Source organism: Delphinus delphis, chromosome 20 (genome assembly GCF_949987515.2).
Source record: "Delphinus delphis chromosome 20, mDelDel1.2, whole genome shotgun sequence".
In the NCBI taxonomy this organism is placed as follows: domain Eukaryota; kingdom Metazoa; phylum Chordata; class Mammalia; order Artiodactyla; family Delphinidae; genus Delphinus; species Delphinus delphis.
Genome location: NC_082702.1, coordinates 11,757,717 through 11,779,198, shown reverse-complemented (window position 1 = coordinate 11,779,198; position 21,482 = coordinate 11,757,717). Strand labels below are relative to the sequence as shown.

The 21,482-nt window shown below is 55.7% G+C and overlaps 2 protein-coding genes across 3 annotated transcripts; one reads left to right on the top strand and one right to left on the bottom strand.

Moving 5' to 3' along the window:
* The first annotated feature begins 3,026 nt into the window (after positions 1-3,026).
* GSK3A (glycogen synthase kinase 3 alpha) lies at positions 3,027-12,937 on the top strand. The gene is made up of 11 exons (XM_060000305.1): positions 3,027-3,791; positions 5,572-5,759; positions 7,083-7,166; positions 7,336-7,446; positions 9,092-9,222; positions 9,321-9,427; positions 10,381-10,478; positions 10,557-10,652; positions 11,040-11,226; positions 11,564-11,656; positions 12,242-12,937. Exons 1-11 carry the CDS (start codon positions 3,509-3,511, stop codon positions 12,313-12,315), a joined length of 1,452 nt encoding a protein of 483 aa, XP_059856288.1. The 5' UTR covers positions 3,027-3,508; the 3' UTR covers positions 12,316-12,937.
* A 2,174-nt stretch (positions 12,938-15,111) lies between these two features.
* Positions 15,112-19,821, bottom strand: ZNF526 (zinc finger protein 526). Of its 2 annotated transcripts, none has more exons than XM_060000303.1 (3): positions 19,759-19,821; positions 17,861-17,961; positions 15,112-17,771 (listed from the first exon to the last, which is right to left on the bottom strand). In XM_060000303.1, the coding sequence occupies exon 3, from the start codon at positions 17,752-17,754 to the stop codon at positions 15,724-15,726; it is 2,031 nt and encodes a 676-aa protein (XP_059856286.1). In that variant the 5' UTR covers positions 17,755-17,771; positions 17,861-17,961; positions 19,759-19,821; the 3' UTR covers positions 15,112-15,723. The 2 variants fall into 2 exon arrangements, with proteins under 2 accessions (XP_059856286.1, XP_059856287.1); XM_060000304.1 differs by lacking the exon at positions 19,759-19,821 and adding an exon at positions 18,762-19,204.
* Positions 19,822-21,482: the final 1,661 nt, after the last annotated feature.

Below are 21,482 nucleotides of genomic sequence, written 5' to 3'. Positions count from 1 at the left end.
GTGAGCTTATAAGGCTAGAAGCCCAAGTTGGAGAGCTTGAATCAGAGATGAAAGAATCAAGAGGAGGAATCCAAGCTAGAGGTGCCCTTAGAGACAGCGCAACCCGTTCAGTGCAGGTGAGGTGCTGGAGGCCCAGAGAGGGGAAGGAGTTCCCCAAGGCTACACAGCTGCTAAGAGATGGAGTGAGAATTGAGGGCTCAGGGCCTGTTGTGGACTGGCTTCACCATGAAACTTCACCCTGTGTAACTCTGAGGGGAAAGGAACTGGAAACTCCTACCCACTCTCCTTTCATCCTCATTTCATGCCAGCCCAGGGTGGGTGGTCCCAAATGATGCCCGTTGGCAGTGAAGAGACGATCCAGGGTTGGGGTACTGGCAGGAAACTGAGGCTCCCGTGGCGGCCTATGGGCAACTGCTCCCTCTCCTGGGTGATGTAAGTCATTCCCTTAGGGTGGGGGCCGCTGGGCTATTTCTGGAAGTTGGGATGAGGCCTGTCTCCTGGCAACATAGATGCAGCTGAGTTGGTGGTGGTGGTGGTGTGATGGAGAAAGAGGGATGTCATCATTGGAGGGAGGAGGGAGGACCCTGACTAGTAGTCTCAGCACCTGATTCTAGTGCCTTCAAAGCACCTCTAAACCGGGTCTATCGTGGATTTAAAAGCACTCAGCTTCAGAACTGCTCTCCAGGTTATTCCACAGCCCCAGCAGACTTCCTGCCCCCAATTCTGGCTGCGTGGGATGTCACAGGTGGCATCCGGTCTTGAAAATTCCAGCGGCTCCTCTAATCTTTAATGACCCACCTAAATTTATTCACGGTTTCTGCAAGACCATACCCCTGCTCCCTTCTACATCCTCCGGGATCTCTGATAACCAACTATAAAGCCCTTTATAGATCTCAAGACACTTCATCAATTAATTCATCCCATGAGAGACCCTCTTCTTACCGATAATCTCAGTACTCCCACAGTCCCCCAAAGGTCCTTCCTTATGCTTCTCAACCATCCCTCAGAGATCCCCTCAGTCACCAGTAGTTTCTCACAGTTTCCCACAGACCTTTTACAGACACCCCAAGTCCTCTCTGACTTCACTGGTCTCCAGGAAGACCAGTTCACCTCTTCAAAGACTCCCCTGAGCACCTCCAGACACCCATAGGCCCCTCATAACCACTTACAACCCGCTCTAGCACCCCTCAACAAACGTTCTCAACTCGTACAGACATTCGGGTAAGATTCCCTCAGACTGACGCCCTCTGACTCCGACGGACCCCAATCCCCTCTGGCGGTTGCCCACGCGCGGCCCACTGCGCATGTCCCACGGGTTCTGGCCCTTAAGTAACCGCTGCTATTCCGCCCTGCTCTTCTGCCCTTGCAGACCTTCTTGGTCCAGTTTAGCATTCCCCAGGTTTTGGAGCTTGACTCGGATTTTTGCTTGTGGACTCCGAGCCGCCGCCAGAGGGCAGCAGACACTGTTTGACTGAGAAACTACTACAATTCCCAGAAGCGCCCGCTCTGGGCTGTGCGTGATGCAGCCTCATTCATTGAGAAGAGAGCGGAAGTGTGACTGCGCTTTGCCTTCTGGTTAATGCAGTTTGAAAAGGCTTTAGCGCTACCGTCTGTCCTACCCCAGTGGTCTGTGTCCGCTGGGAATTGCGGTCAGCTACAGACCGAGTGGACGAGACTTTCTGCAGGCTTCAGAAAGGAGAGGACAATTAGTGTGATCACAGGATCTGATTAAAGTGAAGTCTAGAGACTCCATTTCCCATCATTCCACAAGGCAGGAGGGGCGGAGGGTGATTTCATTCTAGTTCCAAGTACTTCCGGGACACACACACACACACACACACACACACACACACACACACACACACACACACACACACACTCTCTCTCTCTCTCTCTCTCTCTCTCTCTCTCTCTCTCACACACACACACACACACACACACACACACACACACACTCTCTCTCTCTCTCTCTCTCTCTCTCTCTCTCTGTCTCTCACACGAACACACACACACACGAACTCTCTTTCCCAGCGCGCTTTGGGGCTACTGTCCTTCCGGGTATGAATCGATAAGTGGGGCGATATAATGCATGCACAAAACCCAAGGCTACTCCTAGCAGCCGGCTTCCTTCTTTTGGGCCTTTCAGGATCCTGTGATTTAGGAAGCGTGAGGATGCAATAAGCTTAATGGGGGTTCAAGAAAAATTATATTTTCATTTCTTTCAAACTTCGGCTCAGCCTGCTGGTGCAACCTACATTGCTAGAAAAAGCTAGACAGTATCCGAAGACTGTATTGTCCTGAGAAACCACCGGAAACTTTGTTTCCTAAATCGTTTGCGGGGAGGGTTTTCCTTCCGGATTTGTGGAAACTTAGAACTTGGAGTGTTTGCACTCCATTTTCCAGCAGCCTCTGATAGACTTCGGCTGTTTCTTGGGACCTGGCGGCGGGGCAGGAGGCGTTGAAACTTTCTTCAGTCTCCCCTGGGCGACTGCTGTCTTTCACCTTTCGCTCACGCTCTCCCGAAGGTACCTATTAGACTACACTTCCCGGCAAGCCTCTGCAGTCTCGTCTCACAAAGGGTCGGGATCCGGTCTGGACTATTCCCCAGCATGCTTCAGGATCATGGTAGATCCCTCCCCTTAAGTCAGTGGGAAGGCTGCCTTGAACTCCATTTCCCAGAAGACACGAAGGCTCGCTGTAGCAACTGCTCTGAAGCCTCGGTGTTGACTACATTTTCCAGCGGGGACTGCGGCCTAGCGAAAGAGGGAGGAGGAATGCTATTCCATTTCCTAGCCTATCTCCGGAACTGCAGTATCCACTTGGGGCTTAGGGAATCACATGGGACTCCATTTCCCGGCGTGCTTTGGGAGTAGCTTCACACCTGCAATGCGGTGAGGGCGTGGCGATGACTCCATTTCCCGGCTTGCCTCACGGCCCGATTGCGGCGGGTCCGCGGCCTCCGACTCAATTTCCCAGAGGGCACCTGGCGCTGGTCGGCATACAGCCAATATACTAAGTGAGCGACTGGACTCCGTTTCCCGGATTGCATCACGTCTACATAGCTCATTGATGGAGTACTACATTTCTGAGCCACACCTAGGGACGCGCGGTTGCCGCAATGGAGTGAGTGTGCGACTCTGATCCTACTTCCGAAAGTGCTTCAGGGTCCGCTGTGGGCACAGTCGGCCAACTTATTGACCAGCACTGTGTTTCCCGAGGTGCAGAACGACCTATCAACCCCGCGGTCCACTCTGAGGTCTTTGCGGACTCCATTTCCCGGCGTGCCGCGCGGCTCTCTGTGAGGGCCGACAGCGGCGACGGCGGCGCGCAGAGCCGGCGGACTGCATCTCCCGGCGTGCCGCGCGGCGGGCGCTGGGCCGGAGCCGGAGCCGGAGCCCGAGCGGCGCGGCCTGGAAGAGGCCGGATCCCGGGGGAGGCGGCAGCAGCGGCAGCGGCGGGGGCAACCCGGGCAGCCCGAGCCCCGCGGCCTGGGCCTGCGCTCGGCGCCATGAGCGGTGGCGCGCCTTCGGGGGGCGGCCCTGGGGGCTCGGGCCGGGCGCGGACCAGCTCATTCGCGGAGCCAGGCGGCGGTGGCGGCGGCGGCGGTGGCGGCCCCGGGGGTTCGGCCTCTGGCCCAGGCGGCAGCGGCGGCGGGAAGACGTCAGTCGGAGCCATGGGCGGGGGCGTGGGGGCCTCGAGCTCCGGGGGTGGTCCCAGCGGCAGCGGCGGAGGAGGCAGCGGCGGCCCCGGCGCGGGCACCAGCTTCCCGCCGCCCGGAGTGAAGCTGGGCCGTGAGTACTAGCGTCGCCCGTGGCGGGTGGAGATCGGATCCCTGAAGTCACTTAGACGTCGATCAGGTTTTTCTTTATGCTTAGAGAGGAGCTCGAGGTCACTGTGCCTCCCCAAACTGGGATCTGAGCTCTCCCCCATCCCAAAGAAAGGGATTTGGGGGGGTTACCATCACTTGGAGTTTAGAATTAGATTTAGTAATCCTCTAAGAGACAGGGGTCACAGGTTCCTGTTCTTCCAGTACCGAAGTCTTGGGTCCGTGAGCCTTAAAAACAGGGATCCGATGTTGCCAATCATTCGAGAACGGGATCAGGGGTTATTGTCGCTTGCAAATGGGGCTCAAGGGTTATTGTTTCCTAAGAGAAGAAGAAGAATATCATCACCATCCAGAAGGAGCGATCTGAATGTGCTCCCCTTCAGAGCATAGGGATTTGGAGTGAATATCACTTAGAAACAGCGATTTGGGTTTGCTGTGTCCCCAAAGAACAGGGCCAGGGCTTTCCAAACCTGGTATATAGTCATCTTCTGTTTTAAAAGACGACGTCTACTATCATTATCTGTCCGTAATATGTAGAATTGTACCCCCAATGGTAGAAATTAATGATTGCTGCTTCTTGAGGATAGATTGGAAGTCAGCATACTTTTCAGACCAAGTCCATAGTGTTATTCAAAAAAGATGAGTCAGTGGGTCTCCTTTCACAGAAATGGAATGAGGGCAGGGGAGGGTCCCAGTTCCACCCCATAGAATAGGGATGTGAAGTTATACCTATTTCATTATTCTGAGAAATGATGTCACTGGCTCTGGAAAAATAGCTATGTAGGATCATCTCCCTCCAAAAGATGGTGTCACTGGCCCCTCAGAATGGATTTGATTCATCATTGACCCCTTTTCTTTGGGGAACCTTTCATCAGTTACCCAAAGAAGAGGGATCACTATCCCCCAAGAATGCCGCCAAATTTTGTTGCCATTTACAGAATGGAGTTGGGAATTATAGCTTTCCTTGAAAGCACTGAGGCTGGGATAGCCCCCTGGTGATAGAGATCAGGTTCACCATTCTCACTATTAAGTGTTTGTTCATTAGGGACCAGTTACACACAGGATGGGGTCTGGGGCTCTGGACCTCACAGATGAGGTCAGGCCAGTGCTTTTTTACTAGCCCCAAAGTATTTGGGTAAGAGCTAATTGTCCCCCTAACGTGAGAATTAGGGTACTAGCACTTACTGGAGGAGTCATTCATTTCTGTCACCAGAAACCAGTGGTGAAGTTACCAGTACCACTTAGGGAGGACTTAAGAGATCACTATACCCTGAGCTGTGAGAAAGGTTAGTGCTTTCCTAAAGTAGCATTACCTCAGGGTTACCGCTCTCAAGCAGAAGAGGTTAGGTCAGGCTTTCCCTCAGTGAGGAGTGGCCACAAGGCAGTTAGCTCTTAGTGGATGGATTCAACATCTGGCAGTGCTGGTGCCTCCTCAGATCAGGAGGGACCATTCATTTGCTGCTTACTAGAAGTGGAAATTAGGGGTCACCAACCCTTGAACAGCAAGAGGTTTTATGTGTCAGTATCCTCCCCTATGGGAGGAGTCAGGATTTGGGGTTCCATGAAGGGTAGAGGGGAAAGGGCACTGGGAGGCATCCAGTAGCCATCTTTGAAGATTGGGGAAGGGACAAAGAACCCCCCGCAATGAGCTTCCTGTAGTGACTCCCCTCCCTCTCACAGCCCCACGATGGGGTGGTGGCCAGAGGGGAAAGGTCAGTAGATCTTGTGTTCCCTTTGCTCCCCAGGTGACAGTGGGAAGGTGACCACAGTGGTAGCCACTCTAGGCCAAGGCCCAGAGCGCTCCCAGGAGGTGGCTTACACAGACATCAAAGTGATTGGCAGTGGCTCATTTGGGGTCGTGTACCAGGCACGGCTGGCAGACACGAGGGAATTGGTGGCCATCAAGAAGGTTCTCCAGGACAAGAGGTTCAAGGTAGCTTGGGGGGAACGGGGACAAGGAGGTTTGATTGCACATGAGTGGTGAGAGAACTCCAGCAAGAGTGCTGGACTTGGGCTTCCACGGGGGGCCTGAGCATGGGCCAGAGGAGAAGGGAGTGAGTTGTGTGGAAGATGGGAATGTGGATTCCAGGAGAGTCCAGAGCTGACTTTATTGGGCTTTTGCTGTAAGTGCTTTATAGGTGAGTTTAACTTATGGAAAGATTCTCTGAGCGTAGGTACTGTTGTTATTCCCATTCTAAGTAAGCAGAAACTGGAAACTGAGACTCAGATGAGAGAATTGCCCAAGGTCAAGACTAGAATCTGATTCCCAAGCCCTTTACCTTAACCACTAAGTTACACCCCTGTCCAGAGGAGAAAGGAAGCTGGTGGGGCTAATGAGTATGTTTGCGAAGGTCAAGCTCTGCCCTAAGGGTTTGACAGGTGCAGGGAGACGTCCTGCCTGTGCTGCACATGCCTTGGTTTGGGGCTCTGTCCTGTCTGAGGAAGGAGTACCCTTTCTTCATTCATACAGAGGTGCCCTGTGAGCTAGAGGCCCCTTGGATCCTAGGCTACTCTGGATGTAGGAGAACTGAGCCTAGGCTGAAGGGAACCAGGTCAGAGCCTAGGTCCCGGGCAGTGAGGACTCTCAGGGGAGCTCCAGGGTGCTGCTCAGAATTTGATTATAGTTGAGTCCCAGAAGTGAGAGGGATCTGAGGATAGGGAGCTCTGAGGCCCTGAGGGGAACAGAGAATAGAGAAGAATGCTGAGACTGGGTCTCCTGGGAAGAGGTTGAGGCTGGATCCCCACTGGGAAGATGAGGATTGGAAGCTTGGAGTCTGGGACTCTGGAACCAAGCCGGGGTCCAAGGGCTCAGATGCCTCTAGTGAAAGCAGTGGGGAGGAGTGGGGACCAGGGTGAACTGGATGGCCACTTCCTGTCTGTTGTTGCTTGCGCCAGGCAGGGAGGTGGGCCTCATGTGGCCACATTGTCTGAGTTTTAAAGAGAAGCTGGAAAATTTAGATGATATATGAAGTCATTTGATTGGTAAATCTCAGCAAAAAATCAAGCATCTTTAAAAAGTAGGCTGCAGAAAGCACATAGAAGTGGTCTGAGTTTAGCCCACAGCTTGTGTGTGAGGGGAGTGGGCTGGGGGTGAGGAATTAGGGGCTGCGCCATGGGGCCTTGGAGCTGGGACACAGGGAGCAGCTGCTTGGCTCTGTTGGCAGGAGTCGGGGAGTAGAGCTGTGGTGAGGGGTGCTAGGGAGGGGAGGCAGAGAGAGCTGGTGGTTTTCTGAGGCTGCCTTCCTTTGCCCCCAAGAACCGAGAGCTGCAGATTATGCGTAAGCTGGACCACTGCAATATCGTGAGGCTGAGATACTTTTTCTACTCCAGTGGGGAGAAGGTGAGACCTCAGTGTGTGGAGGAGTCCTCCACTTTGACTCCACCCGTTTGCCTGCCTGCCTTCCTCATGACTGCTGGCCTCTTCCCCCGTTATTCCCCACAAACCTTCCCTTCCCCCGTTCCTTGCTCTTTTCTCACAATGCCCCACACCTCTTCTTTGCTCTCTGCAGAAAGACGAGCTTTATCTAAATCTGGTGCTGGAATATGTGCCCGAGACGGTGTACCGGGTGGCCCGCCATTTTACCAAGGCCAAGTTGACCATCCCTATCATCTATGTCAAGGTAGGCAGGCAGGCAGGCTGCTGGGGCCCAGGCCCACAAAGCCAGGAGCTCCAGACAGACACTCCTGCCTCTGTGGGTTCCCTCATCTCCAAGTTTACGTTGGTCTCTGGAGGCCTCACGTTCCCTGCCCTTGTCCCTATACCCCCAGAGATGGAGCGCGCCAAAGGCAGGGCAGCCCCACCCAAGGCCTGACTCAATCAGGGAGGCAGCTGACCAGGCTGGGGAGGCTGCTTGGGTCCATACTGGGAGCCCGTTGGTACCAGTTAGTGTTGGTGGAGTTAGCTCAGAATCGAGGTGGGGAACTAGAATGCAGAGGGGAGACGATGAGCTCAGAGTCTTGGCCTTTGGAGCCTTGGCAGAGGGGTGATGGGAAGGAGGCAGGGTCGCGGAAAGGTTAGTGCCCACAGAGCCAGGAACACATGAGTCTTAATTCATCACCTGTGCAGGCTTATTCCCCAGTGCTGGGTGCTGTGCCCTGTATGATACTATCCGTAAGGAGGTGTTTGAACGAATGGATGAGTGTATGGGCTAGGGATGCTGTCTGTAGAGAACAAGGCTGGAGCAGCCAGCTGCATTGGAAGGCGGAGGTTGGGTGCGAGTTCGTTGGAGGTTGCATGGGGCCCCATTTTTCCTCCCGCTGGCTTTAAGTACCCCAGGCCTAGGTGAGCCCTGGGGCTCTACCAGTGGTGGGAGCTGTGGGACTTCGCTTCCTGGGAGGCAGTGGTGTGGTTTGTTGAATGTGTCCTGTGGCTGCCTGTGTTCCGGGGCCAGCACTGAGCAGTTCTAGAGGCCCAGTTGACTGAGACCCAGGCCTTGCTCCTGCAGAGCTCTCAGTTTAACAGGGTAGACAGGTGTCATCACAGAGAACTATAAAACTACTAGCAACTGCCGTACTGGAAGGAGCACAGGGGATTCTGGAAACAGAGGCCCTGCTTGCTTTGGGAGTGAGAAGGATCAAGGAAGTCTTCTGGGAGGAGACCAGGCACAGGGCAAGAAAGTGGCATCTCTGGCCGAGGGCACTGGGAACAGAGGAGGAGGGGGCCCAAGAAGCATCCCTGAGCAGATATTATGTGCCAGGCACTGGTCTAGGCCCTGGGGGATGCAGCAGTGATGGAACCACAAAGATCCCTGCTCTTTTGGCACTTACATCCTCGTCAGTAGGGAAGAGGGTGGCAGGAAAATCCAGCAGGAGAGGGGCTGGCTCGTGGGTGGTTGTGACTGGTGGGCAGAGGAGGCTGAGCCTTTCCTATAGCCGGTGGATTTGGTGAGGCTCCCCGGCCTGCTTTAAAAGAAGGCCTTCCTGATGTATCTGTCTTACTCATCAGGCTTCTGCTGAAGTGTGTGCTTGAAGCAATGGTTTCCAAAGTATGGACCAGCACCAGCACTAGGGGCTTGTTGCAAATGCCTCATCCTGAACGACTGAATCAGAAACTCTGAGAGTGGGGCCCAGCAGTCCGCAGTCCCTGTTTTAACAAGGCCGCCAAGTGATTCTGGTGCTCGCTAAAGTTTGAGAACCAAGGGGCAGCAAACTGTTTTCAAGTCAGGGAGAGTGGGTGGAAGGGCTCTTCAGGCCAAGATGGTGGAGCAGGGGTGTGCTCTGCGGGGAGAGCTGGGCTGGAGTTCTGCTGTCCCCTGCCTGCCCCAGGTGTACATGTACCAGCTCTTCCGGAGCTTGGCCTACATCCACTCCCAGGGTGTGTGTCACCGCGACATCAAGCCCCAGAACCTGCTGGTGGACCCCGACACCGCTGTCCTCAAGCTCTGCGATTTTGGCAGGTGGGCCTGACCCGGGGTATGCTGGGTGGCTGAAGGGGCGAGGAGGGATCCCGGCCCTTGGCTTGTGTTGACTCCCGCCTACGCATATCTTCCCACAGTGCAAAGCAGCTGGTCCGAGGAGAGCCCAACGTCTCCTACATCTGTTCTCGCTACTACCGGGCCCCAGAGCTGATCTTCGGAGCCACTGATTACACCTCGTCCATCGGTCAGATTTGAGGGAGGGTGGGGGTGGGAATAGCAGTCATGGCAGGTTTTGAGTTCTTTCTGTGTGTCTGCCAGGCTCGGTGATAAAAGCTTAACATCTGTTCTTTTAGCCAGTCCTCAAATTCAGGAAGGTGATGCTGTCATACGTACATTTTACAGTTGAGCAGTCTGAAGCTTAGAGTGGTGAGGCCACCTGCCCGCAGTCACACTGCTGGGACTGGGCAGGGCCGGGCTTTGAAAGCTGACCTGACTCCAGAGTCCATACCAGCTCTGGAACCTCCCAGTCAGTCCTCTCTTCTCAGGCAGGGGGAGGGGCTGACGGTGACCTTGGGAGAATCGGGAGGTAAGGCTTTGCCATCATGAGGGTGTGACCTGCTCACAGGGCCTCCATGTCCTTCCCTGTTGCTGGGGATGACAGCGCCAACTTCCAGGCATTAGGAGAGGGTGTGAAAGTGTTTGGAAGAGAAGTCATCAGCAGTGTGAGGAAACTTCATGGTCCCTAGATGTGAACTTGTGCTGTGGCGGTCAAGGTTCAGACCAGGGAGGGGTGACTACCGGCCTATAGCTATTCCCAAGGGCAGGATAGAGGCCAGAAGTGAGTAAGGCAGCCCACATAATGCTTTACCTTCCTGAGGCCCAAAGAACACAGGTACCTGTTCTTGGCCTGTTGATCTGTCCTCTGAAGCTAGAGGCAGAGAAAAGGCTTATTGGGGTCACAGAGTGGAGAGAGGCAATGGAAACATCTAGGTTGGAGAGTACAGTGCAGTCAGGTAGACTTGGAGGTTCAAAGTCAGGCTCCTGTGTTCCTAAGCTGTGTGTGACCTTGAGCAAGGCACTTCCTCTCTGAGCTGAGAAAATGGGGCTCCCGGGCATCTCTCAGGATGACCATGAAGGACAGAAATGTATGCCAGGGGATGGGCATGGTAGCTCTGACCCTGCCCCATTCCTCTTCAGATGTGTGGTCAGCTGGCTGCGTACTGGCCGAGCTCCTCCTGGGCCAGCCCATCTTCCCTGGGGACAGTGGGGTAGACCAGCTGGTGGAGATCATCAAGGTGAGGGCAGGGCCAGGGTGGGCAGGGATTGGGCTAAGCACTAAGGGCCTTGGCTCAGACCCCTCCCTTTCCCTACAGGTGCTGGGAACACCAACCCGGGAACAGATTCGAGAGATGAACCCCAACTACACGGAGTTCAAGTTCCCCCAGATTAAAGCTCACCCCTGGACAAAGGTGAGGCAGGGCTAGCGGCTCAGGCAGCATGGCTGAGGTCCCCATTGGAGGCCAACCGGTCTGGGGACCTGGCTAGAGTCATGGCTCAGTAGTGGGTCAGTAAATTTCATCACATTTCAAAGTTTATGGAATGTCCCATACTCTGAAAGTCGAGGACCCACAGTAAATGCAAGAGTCCTGTTTTTCTGGTGGGGAAACATGCTCACGGCAGGGCCCATACAGTCATGGGACCTGAGCAGGTTGCTCATCTGATACAAACTGACCTCCCCTCAGAGGCCGGGCCTCAGTTGCCTCATGTGGAAAGTGGGCTTCTGGGAGGTGGGCAGGAGTATACCAGGGCCCAGGGCGTCTCACCCTTGTCACCTCTGCCCCCTCCACCCCCCCAAGGTGTTCAAATCCCGAACGCCACCTGAGGCCATCGCGCTCTGCTCTAGCCTGCTGGAGTACACACCGTCCTCAAGGCTCTCCCCGCTGGAAGCCTGTGCCCACAGCTTCTTTGATGAACTGCGATGTCCTGGAACCCAGCTCCCCAACAACCGCCCGCTTCCCCCTCTCTTCAATTTCAGTCCTGGCGGTGAGGGCACAGCCTGGGATCTGGGTTGTTGGAGGGGCAGCCAAAGATTGTGAAGAGCTTGGTGTCGAAGACAGGAGTGGGGAGGTGGGCTGCAAGGCAGTCCTGGGGCTCAGGAAATACCCCCGATTCCGGGAGACCCAAACCGACTTCATCTGCACTCTGCAATCCTCCTGTGTTAGGCTCTTGCCAGTTTTTCATTTAAAGTGTTCAGTGGCACGTGTGTCCCAGGCAACTGGCCTTGCCCAGAGCTGGGTCCCTATTTGGTGCCCCTTTCTAACCCCGACTGGGTCTCCAGGTGCCCTGTCCCCTGACTAGGCATGTCCATTCCTGTCTCTAGAACTCACCATCCAACCATCTCTCAACGCCATTCTCATCCCTCCTCACTTGAGATCCCCGGCGGGCACTGCCTCCCTTACCCCATCCTCACAAGGTAAGTTGGGGGCCATCTTCTGAGCATTAAAGCTGCATTTCTCTGCCAGGGGTGGGGATGGGTCTGTTCTCTGTTCTCACAACCACTGCGTTTCCTGCAAAATTGTAGACATTCTGACAGAAAGTGTATTTTACATGTGAATGGCCACCTTTGTGAGGCATTATAGCCTGTATTTGTGTTTAAATGCAAACTGGAAAACCAAAGACATAAGTTTAGCCTGAACAAACAAAAAGTTAAATTTGTTGCTCACAGTAAAAAACAGGGGCCATTTTATGTACAAATCCAGATTTCCTGTTTCTCTTGGGGAAGAAAATAAGACTGGGCAGCACTGGGCCTGCCTCTGCTCAGGGCAGTATTACCAGCTGGAGCTGAGTTCCAGCTGCCCCTGTTCTGTGGGGCCTGGCTTTCTGGTGAGTCACTCAATGACCAACCTGGCCCTTTGGCATTTGAGTTTGCAACCCTAGACCTAAAGTGACAGCTTTCCATTTCTAATGTAGCATCTCACACCAGCTTCCTACTCTTGGGGGGGGGTGGGCGGTGGCTAAAAGGCAAAGGCTAACTGTCTGCTCCTTCCTTCCCCCTCAGCTTTAAGTGAGGCTCAGACCGGCCCAGACTGGCAGTCGACCGATGCCACAGCTCCCCTCACTAACTCTTCCTGAGGGCGCCACCAACTACCCTTCCATCTGGGAGCCCCCAGTGGGGCTGGGAAGGGGGGCCATAGCCTGTCAAGCTCCTGCCCTGACCGGGCCCCTAGACTAGAGGGCAGAGGTAAATGAGTCCCTATCCCCACCTCCAGTCCCTCCCTCACCAGCCTCACCCCTGTGGTGGGCTTTTTAAGAGGATTTTAACTGGTTGTGGGGAGGGAAGAGAAGGAAGGACCGGGGATTTGGGGGGGGGGGGCCGGCATGAGGACCTCCTACCCCCTCAGCTCCCTCCCCTCCCCCCAGGTCTCCACCTCCTCCAACCCCCCTCCCCTCCTGTATCCCTTGTAAATAGAACCAGACCAGCCCTTCTCCTCCTCTTCCCTTCCCTGGCCCCCGGGTGTAAATAGATTGTTATAATTTTTTTCTTAAAGAAAATGTCGATTCGCACCGTCCAAACTGGCCCTTTCCCCTCCAACAGCTGTGTCCCCCCGTCCTGTCCTCTGCCCCTAAGGCCTCCTCCCTCCTCTCCCCATCCTGGAGGGCAGGGGCAGTGGGGGAGCCCCTGATGTCTTAGTTTCCACAGTAAGGTTTGCCTGTGTACAGACCTCCGTTCAATAAATTATTGGCATGAAAACCTGCTTGCTGTCTGGACACCTGTTTTCACAGAGGTGAGGGAGGTACCTGGGGGGCTCTCCTGGGACAGGAGTGGGCTGCATCTCAGGCAGGGGAACAGGGTGGGATGAACCCAGGCTGGCCCTGGCTCAGGTGCCCAAGCTTCCTGTGCTCCAGCCCTCCTCTGCACATGTGATGAGCTAGCTCTGGCTTATCCACTGCAGCACAAATCATCTGCTTCCACTGAGGGAGGGAAGCACTGTCATTCCCAGGTGACTGGTGAGAGAACTGGCCATCAGATAGGTCAAGGCCACAGAGTATAGGTGGCAAAGTCAAGGTTTGGACAAAGGGCTCCCTATCTTATAGCCTGAGCTACCTGCCACTTCAGGGGGACACAGGATGATGGGAGGTGGGTCACTCAGGCCAAGACAACCTTGGTATGGACTCTTAGTGGGCATGGATGGGGGCAGAGGAGCTGTCCCCAAACCCTAGCAATTCCCCAAGCCTTCATATCCGTCTTAAACGAGGCCCCACCTGGCCCACCCCTTTAGGGATGCTGGGAAGTGACAACCCTGGGAAGGGTGTCGCAGAGAGTATGGTTTTTTTCTCTTGCTTTGAAAACATGCTGGGGCCAGGTGGTGGGGCCATGGGCAGAGGAAAATGGCATCTCCTCCACATGGTGCCAATGGTAGGCGAGGGCAGGAGGCCCTAGAAGTAAAAGGGAGCCTGGACAGGAGCAACTGACGTGTCCTCCACTGGATTCCATTTGTGAAGAAAAAGGGAGAAGAGTTTTGAACATATTCCAGAGGGTGTTCGGGGACTGTTCTGTAGCATCTGGGCTCCGCTGTCTGCGTAGGCAAGCCCCAGGGGCATCTGTATACTGCCCAGAGCAAACCCTGGCCCGCCCTGCTCAACGCCATCCAGATGTCACCTTGTTTGTAGGATGAACACATAGAGCAAGTAAACTGGGTAAGAGAAGGAGGGCTGGTCTGGACAAGGGGCTAACCTCGGGCTCCTGGGGACCCCTTCCGGCTGCTCACACCCAGTGGGCCATGAGGTCACTGAGGGTGTCCTACACCCTCCTCCCACCCCCATGGCCTCTGCCCAGGTCTGGCCCCATCCTCTACTTCCTGGACCATCTCCAGTTTCTCCTGCCCGACCCTGATGCCAGGGAGCCCTAACCCCACCTATGACCCTCACCCCATCCCATCCCCCACACTGCCCCAACTTCTTAGCCTGGCTTTCAAGGCCTTCCCAGGTCTAGGCTTCCCTCCTTCCCTGCCTTGTCGCCCCTCCTCTGCCCAGCCTCCCTCCCAGACAGCTCAGCTGCAGCCACGTCCTGCTGCACCTGTCTGGGTACCCTGGTCTGCAGAGGACTGAGACAAGCCTTCCCGATGGACCTGCCATAAATCACCTAATTTCATTTGGAGAGGGAAGGATTGTCAGCCCAGGTAACCTTTGAAAAGGTTGGGGATTCCTTCCTGTTGCCAAGACGTTTTATCTTTTGAGGCCCCTTAAACCCCAATTGCTCTGTGACAATGGCTCACTTTTCCTCCAGTTACCATGACTCCTCCTCTGAGCCCCCGCCCCCTGCAGTGGTTTCAGGTCACAGTCAGTTCACAGCTGTATCAGTTACAGATATGGGCTAAAAGGACCCCATGGATTCAAATCTTGGCCAATGCCTCTGCCCAGCTATGAGATCTTGGGTGAGTCTCTGTCCCCGTTTTCTCACTTGGGATAATACTGAGATCACCTCACAGGCCTGCTGAGATCATTATACATGTATAGTGCTAACTGCAGTGCCTGCCACGGCCGGGCAGTCAAATGTTTGCTGTTACTGTAGCTGTCAATAACTGGACGACCTCCAAGTATAGCAAGAACTCACCCTCCTTGCGGTGCTGCCTGCCTGGAATTTTTTCTTCGTCTTCCACTAGCAGATTTCTACTTTTTCTTCAAAGATTAACTCCTTTAGGAAGTCTCTGACTCCTGATCTACCATGGAGGTTTGTTCCCTGCTCTGGGATCCTACTGTCCCTGCACATCCCCGCTGCAGCTCTGAGGGTCCTGGGGCTGAGATCCATCTGCCCCCACTTGGGCAGGGCAGAGGCCTGATTCGTCTCTGGCCCCCAGCACACGGGAGGGAGGCCTTAGAACACCCAGGCTGAATAAATCAACAAGACATTCAGAGAGCAAGGCCATCTGTATTTGTGGGTGTTCCTCCTACCACACTGCGTGGCTCCTGGGGCAGAGCCCACGTCTGACTCATTCCTGGGTTTCCAACATCACCCACCTGCAGCTGAATACCGGGGCACCTACAGATTGCCCTCCACGTTGTCAAAAGTGAGATCAAGGAAGCCCAGAGAAGTCAAGTGCCTTCTTCCACCAGGCAGAGCCAAGTCCTGGGAGCCCAGAGTCCAGAGAAGGCTAGGGCTGGGGGGACAAGCAGAGGATGTGAAGAGGTATGTGACAGGGCCCAGCAGAGCTGGCACATGGTTGGGGCTCAGGAAAGGTTACCTGATGTTGCTGGGCACCAGGGTGATGCAAAGAGCCTTGGAGAACCCCGCTTTGCAACGCAGTGGGGTGACCGGGACACATCATATCGTGTCTCAGAGCTTCAGCGTCCCCTCAGGCAGAGAAAGGTGACGCCTGGTGAGGCCATTCTGAGGAGTGAGTGGGTAAGAGGCCAGGGTGGGTGAATGCTGGCACCCGGTGGGCGCCAGAGTGGCTTGCCAGGGCGTGGCCCCCTTTCTCCCCAGAGGTGCCCACACTTGATTCTGCAACCAAACTCTTTTATTGTTGCTCTTCAGCTGTGTCACACAAAGGCCGTGTCCAATTGTAACAGCCCGCTCGCTTCAGTGGCCCCCAGTGCCGCCTGGCACAGCTGCAGCGTGTCCACAAGTGCCAGTGGCTGGGATGTCTCGATGATGGCAATGGTCTCCCCGAGCTCGGTGCACATGATAGTCTGCTGAGGCTCGGGGGGCGGGGGCGGGGCAGGAGGGGGTGATCTGGGAGGCTGCAGTGTCATCGTCCGAGCTTGGGCGTGGACCCGCTGATGCAGTCGCAGGCCCGCCATGGCACGGAACCAGCGGCCGCAGGTCCCGCAGTAGTAGGGGCTCTTGTTGTAGAGACCGGTGATGGGGAGGCGGGGCGCACGGGCAAACGCGACTGGCCGCAGGTGCAGCCTCCGGTGCTGCTGCAGGTTAGAGCTCTGCGTGAAGCGCTTGCCACAGTCCAGGCACTGGTAGGGACGCACACCCGTGTGGGTCAGCTGGTGGCGGCTGAGGTTGGCCAGAGAAGCAAAAGTCTTGCCACAGGAATGGCACTGGAAGGGCCTCTCGCCCGTGTGCGTCCGCAGATGGTTGCGCACATGGACCAGCTTCTTGAAGCCCTTGCCGCAGACACCACAGCGGTGTCGCCGCTCAGGGGGCCCATGGACCGCACGCCGGTGCCGGGAGAGCCGGGAGGCGGAGGCAAAGGACTTGGTGCACTGCGGGCAGGGCAGCTGGGCAGGTGGGGCAGGGGGCAGCGCGGGGGGCGTGGGCTCGGCAGGAGCCGGGGAGGCAGCCGCCGCCGCCGCCGCCGCCATGGGAGGTGCCCCACTCTTGCCGGCGTGAGTGCGCCGGTGGTAGAGGAACTTGGTCATGTTGCTGAATGTTTTGCCGCAGCGGCAGCGGTGCAGTGGGTTGGCGGTGTGGGCCCGCCGGTGGGCCACCAACGTGAGTTCTGTGCTGAAGCCACGGCCGCAGTCCACGCAGAGGTAGCGGGCTTCGCCGCGGTGCAGCCGCAGGTGCTGCTCCAGTGAGGCTGCTTTCTTGAAGACCTTGGAGCAGGTCGTACATTCGTGTGTGCCACCAACATGGGCCCGCCCGTGAGCCAGAAGCCGGTTTGCCGAGCTGAAGCTGCGCTGGCACTGGCTGCAGTGGAAGGGGTGAGCCACTGACGCTGGGCCACGGGACGCCCGCCGGTGGCGCCGGCGTGCCCCTGCTGAGGTGCAGCGTTGAGGACAATCCCCACAGCCCTGGGCCTCGCTGGCTGTGGACTTGTCAGCTCCCTTAGCATCATCACCAACCTCTGCTGCTGCCTCTTCCTCGTCCTCTGTCTCTTCGTCGTCATCTTCTTCATCCTCACCCTCCTCCTCCTCCTCTAGCCCATTGCGCTCTTCTTTCTCTAGGGAGTCAAAGTGAGTGCCCTGGTGCTCCAAGAACTCCTCAGGGGTGGTACACAGGGCAGAGCACTCAGGACACTCATAGGGCTCCATCTTGACTTCGGGTGGAGCAGGGGATGGAGGTGGGGAGGGGAGGGGAGGCAGAGGAGGCGGCACCGGAGGTTTAGCTGCTGCAGCAGCAGAAAGGTGCCGGGCCTTCCGATGAGCCACCCACAGCTCAGGCGAGGGAAACAGCTCCTGGCAGTCTCCACACTGGTACTGGATCTGGCTTGCAGACTCCCGCAGGTGGGCATCCTGGTGGGCCAGGAGCTCGCTGGGGGAGAGGATGAGCTGGCTGCACTCACCGCACTGGAAAGGCCCATCCTCAGTGCCTGGCACCAGCTCCGGCTCCAGGCCAGTGTCCTGGGTGGTCAGCGCCTCCTCCTCTGTGACAGTGGGCACATGCTGCTCCTGGTGTGACAGGACTTCTTCCAGTGTGTTGTAGAGGCTGCCACATTCAGAGCACATGAACTGGAAGAAGAGGGATGAGGCAAGGGCCTCGCCAGGTGTCATCTCAGTCACCTCCGTTAACATCTCCATTTTCTCCCCTAACGTCGGTGTTGACATCTCCACTGCCCCTGGTGACATCTGTGTTGGCATCTCAGCCACTTCAGCTGCCTCAGCCACCACCTCTGCCATTGTGCGAAAGGCAGTACCTGGAGAAAGAAGGGAGTGCCTAGTGAGACCAGGAACTCAAGGGGAGGGGGGATGTCTCAGGAGTTCCCTTGCCCATCCCATCACTCACCAGCCTCTAACAATCAGCAAGTCTGGATCCAATACTTATATCTCAGTCTTCAGTGAGCCTGTGACCCTGTAGCTGAACTGCACCCCATGGCAGCCAGGTATCTGCAGAAGAGAGACAGCCCTTCTCAGTCTGGCCTCTGATGCCACCCTCCTTACCCAGAGGGCTGGTCACACCCTTTCCAAGAACAGAATGTGTCTTTTGGGGTCTCTTGGCCTTGGCCTGTGCAGTTTCCTCTCTGTGCAGCATCTTTCCTCTATCTACTTGTACACAGAAAGATGTAGCAAGGTGTTTAAGAGCATAGGCTCTGGACAAGACTGCCCTTGGGTTGAATCTGAGCTCCACTACTTACTTCATCTCTCAGAGACTGCATTCTCATCTGTGAAATGGACTAAAAGTAGTACTGACCACAAAGTCCCTGGTACTTTGTAATGCTTAGATAGAACCATTACTTGTAATTCTCCAGAAATGTTGTTTTTGAACCCTAAGTCTTTGATGCTGCTATTCCTTCTGCCAACGAAGTTCTCTCTTCTTTTCTAGCAAACTCTACATCCACAGGGTGGTGGCCACTCCCTCCTCCTTGGGGTTCTTACAGTATACCGTGCCACCTCCATCACAGCAAATATCATGAACTTGGGATAGAGTCTGTGCTCCTCTCACCAGACTGAGCCTGCCGGCAGGGCAGGTCTGATTTATTGTAGGGGCTGCTGTCACCAACAAAGCCACTGACCAAGGACAGGGATTTTAGCTTTTGAACTTCCCTCTACGTGCCCCATCTCTCCCTCTACAGGTGTGGGCTCAACCTAACGCAGGCCCCTTCACACAATAGGGGCTCAGAGTCCCTACAGCAAATGACTGCCGCCCATGCAGCCCTAAGCAGTAATGTTCCAGATATAATCCCCACCACCTCCATCTCTTCTTCAACTCATCTGTTAGTGCCAGAGGGCAGGTGGAGTTCGGCTTCCAGCTCTGCACACAAAAGTTGCTCATGTGTAGCTAGCTCCCAGAGGTGTCACCATAAGCACTGAGAAGATTTGGTGAATGAATTATGCTCCCTCCAGGAAGTGTGGCCCCGAGAGTTTAACTGTCCTTGTGCACATTCCACTTTTCCCACCAGACCAGCCCTCCTATTAGACTGTGAATTCCCACAAGAACGAGGCCCAGCACAGGGCCCTGCTATCAGCTGCTTTCCAGTAAATGCTCCTTAAGCAAATGATTCACAGAAAGGCCAAGAGCTAAACTTTCCAACTCCCTCACTAATTTTTGAGTTGCTCAGGCCCTGGCACACAAAAGCCATTCAATAACGGACCTTCCTGGAAACAGTCAACCAGGGGCCTGACAGTTCAGCTTTGCACCGTTTACAGCACCACTCCCGACAGAGAACTCCCCTCCAGCGAGGCCCAGTGCCTGGCGCAAGGCTCACGCAAAATAGGCAACCAGTAAATGTCTAGAAGATGGCCCGAAGGACCTGATATTTGGACTTTCCTAGTCTGCATTCCCCATTTCCCAATCCTGGACTGTGAATTATTGGGGGAACGGATGGGTTTTTGTTATACAGTAGACCAATAAAAGTCCTTCCAGGAAAGAACCCACCAGGGCCCTGGAAGTTCAACTTTCCTGAGACACATCCCTTTTCTCTGACCAGACTTATCAACTACGCAACCTGAGAGTTCCCTGCAAACGGTGGGGGCCGGGCGAGCTCGAGCGTAGGGTCCGGAACACCTCAGGCGCTCTATCAACGGTCCAGGGCACAGAGGAAGCAGCACTCTTTCCACGCCGCGTCGCTCCCGCCCTAGCGCAGGCCCCAAAGCTCCTCGACCCCCGGAGTCCCCCTCGTTCTCCCTCCGCCCTCTCCGTAAGCCCAGCTCTCTCTTCCCCGGCCCGCCCCGCGGCGCCCTCACCCGTCTCTCTCGCCTCCTGCAGCCCCGCCGCTCTTGACACAGACCCTCAGCTCCAGGCGTGTGGGACCCCCTCACTATCCACGCCTCCCATTGGACGCTGCCCTTACCCGCGGCGGCCAATCAGAGCCGAAAGCGGAGGGCACGCGCTCCTGCGCCTGCGTATGGACGATTAGGCGGGGCTCGGCGAGTTTCTCCACGCACACAACTGTGCCCTGTGGGCGGGGCTCCGGGCTCGGAGAAGCGCCTGCGCAGTTCTCCCGGGCCGCTCCTCCGCCAAGTCTGGAAGTTAAGTAGAGATAAGTGAACATCACTGGAAAGCAAGGATCATGGAGTGGACTGGGTGGCGGGAGACCTTGACAGAACTGTCATTTCATAGCTAAAGACACAGAGCATCTCTGAGAGCACAGCTTTGGAGTCAAGCATACTTGGGGTGCTACCCCTCGCTGGGCCTAACTTTTACTCCTATGTAAAATGGGCTTGAATCACGTCCACCTCAAAGGCTGTTGAGGGGATTGGATGAAATCAAACAGGTAAAAGCAGTCAGCACAGGGCCTGATACACCGTAGATGCTCACTTTAACTTATCTAACATGGACATAGATAGTCCTTCCCTGTTTGTAAAATTGCTTTCCCTTCCCTCACCCTCTTTGGTTGATTTAATGATATTCACTTACTGGGCGCCTACTGTGTGTCCGGCCCAGGATTGGGTTTCAATAGGTGACAACTGCCATCAGGGAGAGGGGAAGGGACTCTTCGGAGGTCACTGCCTCAGCCCAAGCAGAGCTAGTGCTGAGCCAGTGCCAGGCACGACCCAGGCCTTCCGCCTCCCAAGGGGTGATAATTCCGGGGGTGGGAACAGGTTCGGGGAGGGGCCTTGTCTCAAGGCACGAGCAGGCCCTGACCTTGAGTCATGTAAGTGGGGGGCAGGGTGGCGGTGCTCAGACATGCAGCCTTGATGCCAAATCTCCTGATAGAGACCTGCTCTTGCCAGAGTGAAACTGGCAGGTGCAGCTTAAAGAGGGGCTATTGGGAGTCCCCGTGACCTTGGAGGGCAGAGATTGGAAGGGGTTATGGGGGGGCGTTAAGAGTTCCTTGAGGGGGGAGTCTGAGTGTAATGCGGGAGTCCTGATGGACGCCATCAGGAGGTGCACAGTGGAGATGGAGGGGCCTATTGCAATCAGGAAGGAGGTATTGATTCCTAAGATGAGATGAGGGAGTCTTGGTCTTGATTGGGGAAGGAACTTATAGATGGGGGATTTCTGTTGGATGAGGAGGGATTGCAGTCGAGATCATGAGATGGCACAGATGGGATGTAGGTCTCCAAAAGAAGTAAGGGGCAGTCTAACGGAGGGGAGTCCAAGTCCGGATCATAAGGGACCTGGGTGCTACTCGGAGCCAGTACGGTCGTGATTGTGGTCCTTTGCCATGGGTAGCTGGGAGCAGTGGTTAATGTGGGCGTCTAGGTCGTGATAAGGAGGGGGCTGTAGTCCGTGACATAAGTAGTTTCAACAGGTCGTGAGGGCACTAAGGACCCTGTAGCTTATGTCACCGGCAGAAGCTATCCGGCAAAATGGTACCAGATCCAGCCCAGACGCGGAACCGCTCTCGCTCTGCGCAGGCGCAGTACAGGGCGGCCGGACGTTACGGTTGGGGGCGGGTCCGGAGGGAGGGGCTTGGAAGCCTCTCTCTGCGCTTGCGCTTAAGGGGCGTGGCGGTCGCACCTGC